Source organism: Gymnogyps californianus, chromosome 3 (assembly GCF_018139145.2).
Source record: "Gymnogyps californianus isolate 813 chromosome 3, ASM1813914v2, whole genome shotgun sequence".
Lineage (NCBI taxonomy): Eukaryota > Metazoa > Chordata > Aves > Accipitriformes > Cathartidae > Gymnogyps > Gymnogyps californianus.
This window is the reverse complement of record NC_059473.1, coordinates 14,836,225-14,846,531: the sequence shown is the minus strand read 5'-3', so window position 1 is coordinate 14,846,531 and position 10,307 is coordinate 14,836,225. Positions and strand designations below refer to the sequence as shown.

Genomic DNA, 10,307 nt, shown 5'->3' with positions numbered 1-10,307 from the left:
ACAAAAAACCAACCCCCCAAAAACCATTCAGCAGCTCTTCATTCCTCAGAAGGCTCAGCTTCAAAAGCCTACTTTTATAAAGAAACTTACTCGCACTGGCAAACGCGACAGCTTGACACTGGAGATCATTCTGCATGGGTAGGCTCCTTGTCGGCTCAGACCCACAGCAAAGTCAGGAGAGCTCAAGACAGTTGCAGACTTGGCCTGCACAGAGCCTCACAACCTAAGGTACAAAGCCCGTTCATACTCTCACAGTTCTTTTATGTGGGCCGCGCCGCCTGTTAAGAAACCTGCAGGAGGAGCCACTAGTAGTAGTTGAACTTCCTACCTTTCAGAACACTTGCTGGAAATTTCTAAGTGTATCGGTTACAATTCTGCTCCTCTTTTGCTAAACCACTTCTGTTAAATGATCACTTTGCCTTAGTACTTTGAATAAGTGCTTATGAGAACTTTGGTTATAATTCTTAGCACAGTTTTTCCAGTTGTTGCTGTAAGAAAAACCACAAATAGTAACAAGCCTGTTAATAGATACCTTTGAGACGAGCAAGAACTAAGCTGACTGAAACCCAGTCTACTATATTCATTTGTTTATCGTTTGCATTTCTCTCAGCCCAGACAATGCAGATGTCATTTTGCTTTACTTCACCAACTTCATTTTCAAAGCCTCAGTCCTGCAACAGTTTTTCTCAAAAATGACAAAAGAAGGATGATTTGATTGAACCGTTTTACTTGACAATAGAAACTTTCCTATCAACCTCAGGTTGTATAAACTGTGTGAGGAAAAACAAAGATTAATTAAGTTGACTTCATCCTGCTTGGTCCGCTTAAGTCACCTACAATGTAAGCAAATACACATTCCCCATTCCAAATTTCCTTGCTTTTTTTTTTTTTAGGGAGGGAAAAAAACTGATATTAAGAAATTAGCCAAAGTTACTCAAAAAAGAGTATGTATTAAAATGGCAGATTTAAACAAAGGATTCTTGCTTTGGCTCTGTGCTCAGACCACTTGCCTCTGCATAGCTGAGTTTGGGTCAGTTTCTGTCCAGGTACTCTTCAAGGCGCAAAAGCCACTTATTCCAGTACTGTGAGCACAGATCAGGATCCATGAAATGCGGATGCGCAGGGGAGCCATTCTTATAGGCAACCACAATGAGTCCACAACCAACCTACAGTTAAAAACAGAAGGCTGTCAGAAATCCAACATGAATATGCAACTTCAATCAGCAATTCTAAAAACTAAACCTCACTGCAAAACGTCATCTTAACATATAAGTATCTTAAACAAGAAATGGGGAACAAAAAAGAGCAATAATTCACCATAAAGTATTTGGAGACTAACATTCAAATGCTCCAAAGACTCAGTCAGAGTCCAAAGCTCTGACTGACTTCGGTGACAACCAGAGGACTCGAACTCTGAGTATCAGTGATAGGGTCTATTTAAATCTTGGGAATTTTACCAGCATCTACAATGACTGATGAGGTTTTGCCTGGGGTCATATAACGAGACTGATGCCATTCTCCAGCATCAGTCTGAATGGAAATGGTTACTTGGGTATGTTCTGACATCCCTCATACTTGACAAACATCTAATCCAAATCCCAAACAGCCACCAGCGTGAAGAGAAAGCAGTGGGGGACAGGAGGCTAATAGCAGAATTCCAGAATTACTGCCTATATTTCACTGCCTAAGGATCATGTCTGTTAAGTGCTTGTGTTTACTGACCTCTGTAGTATTCTAGAAAGTCCTTTGCACAACCTAAGAATTAGCCTGCTCTCTTCTGCTTTGTATTTCCCCCTTCAGTGATTTGTATTGAAATAACAATCCTTCAGGCCAAGCAGGCCTGGCTAGAATTGTGTTTGTAGTCTTTAAAATCATTATTCCACTGTCTTCTGATTAAGTGATTGACAACACACTGCTTTCCTCTGAGGAAACACTGTACAGCTTCCAAACACTCTAAGTAAATCACTTAGTCCCTCATTTGCTAGTGGGGTATAGCAACACATGATGTGAGCAATGCCCTCCCACCCCATTTCCCTGTTTACAGGCTCTTTTGCTTTACTACTACTCCTCCCCCTTCCTACTCTTGACACAAGCAAAAACCACACAGAACAAAGCACTGGGGGCTGCCCAGATCCCAAGTCGCTGTGAGTTCATCTGACCTCCTAAGATGCTGAGCATCCCTTGGTCCCACTGAGCAGTTCCTTCAAACCACTGAAAATATACTGCTGACAGGCAAAGGTAGCAGGATTAGCAAGAGTAGTGGAGTTATTTCACAGTATGTCAGCTTAACCTGACCTAAGACTGTGCGGCTTTGTTACAAATCCTACCAACGGTTCCATGATGGACAGCAGGTGCTAAAGGCAATAGGTGGGGAGAAATGAAAATAACGTGGGTGCTGCTGCTTGTCTTGGCAGGTAGCAGGCCTACTGACCTGGAAGTCATAATTGGCATCATAATTTATGGCTCCAATATATGCTGCAACCTGTAATGGGTTGTCAAAAGTATTCTTCAGAGATGGCTTTGGTTTCTCTGAAGTTTTCCAGTCAATCACACACAACTGGCCTCTGCATAAGAGAACAAGATAGGACAATGTTTTAAACTTAAGTTTAGTCATAAGTAAGAAATAAGGGATGAGACAAAGAAAGTCAGATCACTCTCAGCCTGTTTCACCCTGATGTCATGTTGCTCATTATTATGTCTAAGCAAGTCTCTTCCACACTGGTAGTTTAGATCTCAAAAATCAAGACTTACTAATATCTGCTGCAGTTCCTGGCAACTGCTGAGGATCACTTAACCCTGCCTCGCTCATACCCTGCTCCAGTAAGGAATTCTCCACAAGAAACAACAACACTTCTGTCATCAGGTTCATCCAGGGGAGTTCATCCATTTTGCCACTCTTAGAGATCTGTCCAGCTTCCCCCCAACAGCTCACCAACACACCTGCTCCAGCCTGGGACACAGCCGCCCACGCGCCATGGAGCACCACGCAACACTGGCATTCTCAGGTTTCTTAGAGACCCAGTACCTCACCGATACTTAGCCACGCAGTCTACCAGGCCCAGATACTGAAGACTCTCATGCTGAACTGCACTTTCCAGAGCTTTCACTTCGCTGATATCTTTTAAGACGTGTTGCACACTTGATAAGTAGCCAGAAATAGCAACATCTTCTCTCTGCTCCTTAGTTGCCATCTCTTCAGACAGGAATATAGATTCCAAAGCTGCATGAAAGAGCTCTCCTTGGAGGAAAAGATCTAAGAAAAATGTGGAAAAAACTCACATTTAGACACTACTTGTAATACCCGATAGACTTGTATTCTAGATATTACACAACATAGCTCTTAAACCAGTCCTGTTTTTCGTACTGAAAGCTTGAAGATGTGGGGAGGAGAAGGGAATGAGACAGAAAAATAAATTAAGTGTCAACAGTGAAATTCGTTATCTCCTATATTAATGCTTACTTTACTTTTTTGGTCTCACTAATTACTCAGAAACAAAATATGATTTTTAATTTATTGTTTATTCAAAGGCATTTGTGGATTTCTATGAATTAAAAATATTATTCTAGGCTGGTTTTGCTGCATTTGCTTCTTCTGCTGTATTGGTTCATTTGAATGGAACTAACCTCCTCCTGAAATGGGTGGGCATAGTTCTAGGAGTCAGGACTTATCTCAGAAATGACTCCAAGAAAGATAAATTTTAAATAGTTATGTAAGGTTTGTTACGCCACCTTATTCACTGAAGTGCTTAGTAACTCAAAAAGCATAAACACAGGATATTCAGTTTTAAAAAGCATAATAATTCACGTAAGGAGCACTCGGGTATTTATCAGCCTTGCTACAAGAGGCTACCTACTATCCCCCAGCTCCTCCCAGATCCCCTTCAGTCCTACAGCTTGGAGGAAGTCACCTTTGTAGGTCTTACGAAATGAAAACCTCTAAATGCATGGCAGTTTCATAGAAGAGGCTATGTATAGTGGATAAACTAAATAGTTACTGAAGAACTTCAACATAAACAGCAAGACACACAGGTTTTTAAACACTCAAGATGATATGATTTCAGAATGCTTATTTCCATCTTGTTACAAAGTAGCTTTGTATCTGCAAACAGGCTCAATAACATCAGCTGGAAAATATCTATTTGTAAATAGATACTAGCAAATAGAGGAATAAAGGAGAGGCAGATAGCATAGAGCAAAGAATGTCTACAGTCGTAATTCTCGTTTCCCACACATTTCTGAATCCATTTTAGTGGTCCTAGAACAAAGATCAGAGCTTAGATTCATTGATAACAGGTGCGCTCATAATATGCTCTCACCCCCTGAAATGCAAACAACTTAATGGATTTCCAAAACGCTTGACTTGTAGGGCTAGATACTGCAGCCATGCTAGCACGTCCCAGCCAGCTATCCAGACTATTGCTTCTATTTTGCAATCACACTGTGGTTAGACTTACTTTTAGTATACTCTGCAAACCCATCTTTTCCAAGTTCCAGTATCATTTTCTGCTTCCACCTTTCTAGATAAAAGGCTTGCTGCGGAGAAATAGTCTGTTGAAGAATACGGGTAACACTGGGCATTTTCGTTTTTTGTAAAGCGATTTTCATGGGGAGGTTTGAATCACTGTTGAGAAGGGGAATTCTCTTGTTGGGGTTTATTAAAGGAACCCAGTTCTTGGGAGTTTTTGTTTCGGCTTTAAGTGGAGGCCTGTGTTTATCCGGTGGCCCATATAACAAATTGTCTTCTTCAAATATTGTCTCTGGTGTTTGGGCGCTGGTTTTGTAAGATGTAACGGAGTACACCAAGTTCTTGTATTTTTCTTGGTCGACTTGTTCATAACTGTTCACTTTTTTCTTCTTACTATAGAGACATGCAGAGGTAGCCAGACACATATATGGGAACTGCTTTTGGCAAAAAGGTATTTGAAAAAGCATTTCCAGTTTCCCTGTTTTCCTTGACAGTAGCTGTAGGAGTTTCATTCTGACAAGAAGCATTTGTGAGTAGTTAGTTTTCTTTCTTCTGTTAGGAACAGCCTGTAGGTTACTATATTTTCCCCCTGTGGAAAAAGAAATTTGTGATTTCCAGAGTCATAAAACTACGATCAACCTATTTTTGCCCTTTGCCAAACAAAGAACTGCTATGGTCATAAAGCATCTTGATACACCTTATGCCACCAGAATTCCTTTAGATAAATAATACAATAAGAGAAAGAACCAATAAGCAATGAAGAGAGGAAATGATCCTGAAAAGAACCAGTGCTGGTCTGCAAAATCTGAAACAGGGCAAATGCATAAAGATGTTGCAAGTAGCAAAAGCTGCAGCAGAGGATGCTCTTACAGCAACAGTATCAGAACTGTCATGAAAGTAGACACAAAAAACTGATCTGCAACAAACAACCCCCCAAAAGAGGGAGGGGGAAATAAAAAAAAAGGCTATGCAGAAGAGAATGAAGCAAATCCATTCTTGTGAGGTATTAAAACACTTAAGTTTATAGTGGATGCCCAACTTAAGGGGATTGTGGGGACAAAGTACCTTTTGGAGAATAAAAACATGTTTTTCTTTTGTATACCTAGGAGAAAGCAGACAGCAGCAGTATATGCATTCTGAAATTGGGAGACCTGAGACTGGGAAAGCCAAAGAGAAACCAGATGTACTGCAAGTATCTTCAGATTCAAATAAAACTTTTAAAGATCAGAGTAAAATATAAAAGTATTTTTCTAAACTGAGTTTCAAACATAGTTGTGTTCTAAGACACGTAGGAAGTTTAAAAGCAAAAACAGTATACCAGAAATATTGTTCACAGCATAGCTTTCAAAACTGCCTTGTAACTGCAGTGCCAAGTCCTAGGAAAGTTTATGCACATGGATAAAATTTAAACACTTGAATAGTGGCATTTAAATCAACACTAAATACTTGCAGAATTGAGGCCCTGTTCTCCTACTGAAAGTTATCTGCTTACCATTACAAAGTTCCCTTCCATCCACTGCAAACAAAGAATACAGGCAATGCACACTGCCAACTAACATCAGCATTTTGTTCCTGACAATACTTCAACGTTACTCTTTCCTTTCCCCACACTTCTTACACAGCACTTCATATACTGCCCAAGCCGTAGGCGCCACAGAAAACAAAAATGTAGGAGGAGGAGTTATTTTGTATGGACAGATCCTGTGCTCATGCAGAACTGCAGTGACACCAACATGTGGGTGCAGGCATCTGCCACACGGAACAGTTTGCAAAAATGGGGCTGTATCAGCTGCAGCTGATTAGATCAAGGCATCTTGTAAGAAGAGGCTGAGACCTTGGACTCGGGTTCGATAAATATTGTTCTTCGTCTGTGAAGGACAAAACCATCCAGCTGTAGAAGTTTAATCAGGATTAGGCAGATACACTGCTTTTTTCTTTACTGGCTTTACATTTTCACGTTGACTTTGTATGGTTTGGACAAATAATAACTGTTCTGTAACCTGATGGCATGTAACCTGATAGAAAATTAACCTGTCAAAAGCAAATCTGAACCAGGAAAACACAATTAGGTTGGATCAGAATTTTGCATCATGTAGCAGTGGCATTTCTGACCCAGTACCAAGTGCCCTACAGCCAGATTTGCCATACTGTTGTTAGATAGTCTCACTCAGTCTTTAGTAAGGGTTTCCTATAATTACAATGGATATCAACCAAAATAGTTAATGATTTTAAAACTGCTTCATGGTCCATAAGAGAGTAATAGAGGAAAAAAATGAAAGTACCAACTGGTTAATTCTGCTACTGACTTTTTACAGTCTGATTAGATATAAAGCAAGCTACTTTACAAGGGAAACCTTACCATTTAAGATACTTTGAATGTGTCACTTCCCTTTTTTAATCATTACATTATACTTAATATCGAAGCAAATCTAAATCTGCTTTCCTTATCCAGCAGAACTGGGCTAGGTGGAGTTGCATGTTTTCTCATTTTCCAGTATTCAACAGCAAGAATGGACATGACCCTCTGAGTGTCCTCTGACCTTCAGATTCCTGTCAAAATTACTCTCCTGCCTGCACATGAGAAAATCGCAGTCAGGTGCATTACGAAAGGACAAACCAGACAATTTCAACCATTTTATTGCCACAAAAGTACGCAAGTTTTGCCAAAAAATAGAACCTGCTTTAGACAGGTTACACAGCAGCAAGGAACTGGACTGTCTATGTTCTGTAACTTAAGTTCTGCCCTGCTTCATTTCATGGACATGTGAGGAAGTTTTACAAATTTAGGTGAAACATAACCAAATTTTATGTTACCTCTTATTTTTTATATGATGTCAAAAAGCCGTTTCTACAGCTTGCTAGAAATTTGTAACTGCATAAAGAGGTACTTTTTATGAAGTATACATTTCAATTTTTCAGTTCTCCTTGGGTTTTCAGTCAGTGAACTTTGTATGTCTTCACTATTACTACCAATCATTCTAATAAATTTATTTTTAAGAAGCTCTCCATGTTTTGTCATTTGACTATCATAAAGCAGCTCACTTCTGCAAAGCTGCTATGCCAGGATTTACAGCAACTCATTCTTCTCAGAAGACTATCACATTTTTAAATAGATTTTTCAGTGTTGGAATGGGTTGGTTACCTGACAGAATCTGCCCCTTGCTGAAAAAGAAATAATGAACGATGTTAGCACATTACAACAGGTGTCAGTTTGCTGCAGGAGGTAACAAAAAACAGTAAAAGCAGCAAAGGGATACATAAAGGTCAGGCTTTAAATACCACAAGCAAATTGCTTCACCGTATTTTTTCATCATAAAAAGCAGTGCAGAAAAATTAATCTCTCCTCTCTTGGGGTTTACCTCTAGAGCTGCTAAAGCTGTGATTTAAAATAAAACAGGAAAAAAAAACCCTCTTATTCCAATGTAATAGTATCTAAGCTTGTAGTTTCTCAGGCTATTGTTTGATGACCATTAATATGCTTACCCAAGCATATTAATCAGAACAGAATAAATGCTGGGTCAATGACTGCGTATTTGTTACATTAGCCAGAGCACAAAAGAAAAAGTTTATTCTGGCTTTGTGTCAGCTGGAGGAAGCAAGATGATACCTGATTCAGCATAAAATTCACTTGTGGTAAGCTGCCCCCTCAATATTTTTTAAGGAATAAACTTATACCAGATCAGTGTTTTGAATCATGAGGCTATTAAAATATGCAATATTACGAGCCCTACAGCTAATTTACTATAACACTGATGCAGTGTTTCAGTAACATCCAGTATGAATTTTAAATTAACAGCCTATATTGTTCTGGAGCAGTATCTGTGGAAATGTTTGTGCATTCTATGAACTGAACCACCAGGAAAGAGAGAGTTTGTCCGCTGCTGTGCTGTTCTACAAAAGGAAAGAAGTTCTAGGATTGCTAAGAAATAAAGAACGCTTGTATCTAGTGGAATAAAGAATCATGTGTTTTTCAATAAATCACAGTGGCATTTCTGTGCAAATAACTTACATTTACAAGAAAGAAATGGAGTTGGAGTGGTCTGGATCTACTCTCGTACATAAAGAACACAATTTAATTGATACTTCTCTCTGGTAAAGTGTCTCCTTTCTCTCTGAAACGGTTTGTGTTCGAAGACTGGTAGAATTGCTTCAAGTATTGCATGACGAGCCACGCTGGAGAACTGAACACAAATAAAAAAACCTGGAGAAAAAAAAGAAAAAAACAAAAAAGAAGGAGGACTTCTCTTAAGTTTCCCAAGCTAGTTGACTTTGCAGCTCCAACAACAACTGCACTAACACAACTGAGGAAGATTTTCCCAGGACAGGAATGAGTGGCCTAAGTGAGGGAAACAAAAAGTGTTACTTAAGAAAATGTTCACATCCATAAAAACTTTCCTCCAACTATGGTTTCAGACAATAATCAGTATAGCTTTTTCTCCACAGTCATCTATCAAGCAAACAAAAGCACTAGTTTACTTCAGAGATAATAAGAAAGAGCACTACTAAACATAGTTACAGATCTGTTGCCCTGTGTCCCTAATTTGAGGAGAGGAAATCCACTGATGAAGGTTTAATTTTAAGTCAACATCACGGGCTTTTCTCTGGGAAGAAGTATTACTATTTGATGTAGAAAGGCAACAGTAACCCACCTTCTGGGTCAGAATGACCACTTCCTCTTTTTTCTGGTTACAGCTTAATAATGCAGGGCTTTGACAGCTGTACCACTTTTAAGACTTTGCACACTTGCCCATTCCCTGCCCCCAACCTCTCTTCCTTGGTGCCTTGCAGTTTGTAAGCTAAATCATTGAACCCATCCAGGTTAAAAACACACCTCCCTCTTTTGGGAAGTTAGGAGCATGAGGAGAAAAAGTAGATTTAAATTTAGCAACCCAGTTGAAAGCACAAGCCCACAGAGCTACACTGGACCAAAGGGACAAGAAGCTTCAGCGCTGGGAAGGGAATTAGTGGGAAATAGGGTTGCAACACAAAGTCAGAGTTTTTGGCAAAGCAATCTGTGAAAGAGCTGGCCTAATATTGGTGACCAGCAAGTGCCCTCCAGCAGACAAACAACCTTTCTGCATAGGCACCAGGTGCCTGAAAATCCCAGAGAGCGCTGGATAGCTTACGCTTGTGCAGGGCTTCCCTCCCACTCCCTCAGGGATAAGTCATACTGGACAAGAAACCCTGCTCGACGCCAGCCTGCCCCACTGCCTCAGCGGCCATGCCCACTCAGCCCTGGGCAGCCCCGCCATTAGGCCCGTTCGGTTACAGACCCGGGGGCAGGGGTGGGCACACGTTTGCCAGGCGTGCGGTTGGGGCGCAGGGGTAGGCCACGGGAGGAGGGAGCTGCAGGCCCAGCAGCCAGGGCAGGCTGCTGCTCTCCCTCAGCTAACCCAGGCCTGGTAGAGAGGCCGGCGTTGAGGGAGCGCCCTTTCGGCTCACCACCACAGCTACCAGCGGCCGGACAGCCCCAGTCCGCCTTCCCCTCCCCACGCTGCAGAGCACTGCAGGTGCCCACCGAGGCGGCCACCGCCTCCGCCGGCCCAGCCCCAGCCGCCTCACGAACAGCAGCCCCGGAGAGGGAAACCCAGGGCGACCATTACCTCAGCGCCGCGCTTCCCGCCACCGCCGCGGCCACCTGTGCGCAGGCGCGCTCCAGCCGCCGCCACCGCGCTCACTGCGCGCGCGCACGCCCCGCGGCCTCCCGGGATTTGTAGTTCTCCCCGGCCGCCAGCCCTGGCCCCTCCCCCGCGCTGGGGCTGGGGGGAGCTCGGCACCGGAGCCCCCGGGAGCGGTGGTGAGGGAGGCGTGCCTTCTCTCCTCCTCTTTTTTTGAGTGTCCT

At 41.9% G+C, this 10,307-nt stretch overlaps 1 protein-coding gene across 1 annotated transcript; it reads right to left on the bottom strand.

The window, feature by feature from the left end:
* MGME1 (mitochondrial genome maintenance exonuclease 1) lies at window positions 1–10,142 on the bottom strand. Its single transcript, XM_050894036.1, has 6 exons — window positions 10,069–10,142; window positions 8,475–8,666; window positions 4,455–5,054; window positions 3,031–3,253; window positions 2,432–2,564; window positions 1–1,166 (listed from the first exon to the last, which is right to left on the bottom strand). The coding sequence occupies exons 3-6, from the start codon at window positions 4,990–4,992 to the stop codon at window positions 1,032–1,034; spliced, it is 1,029 nt and encodes a 342-aa protein (XP_050749993.1). The 5' UTR covers window positions 4,993–5,054; window positions 8,475–8,666; window positions 10,069–10,142; the 3' UTR covers window positions 1–1,031.
* Between the last annotated feature and the right edge of the window lie 165 nt (window positions 10,143–10,307).

Coding starts and splice junctions, on each gene's coding strand:
- MGME1 (XM_050894036.1), bottom strand. CDS start 4,992: ATGCTTCTTGTCAGAATGAAACTCCTACAGCTACTGTCAAGGAAAACA. Junction 2,565..3,030: donor GACTGCGTGGCTAAGTATCG/GTGAGGTACTGG, acceptor TCTCTTATGCAG/AGGCCAGTTGTGTGTGATTG. Junction 1,167..2,431: donor ATGCCAATTATGACTTCCAG/GTCAGTAGGCCT, acceptor TTTTAACTGTAG/GTTGGTTGTGGACTCATTGT.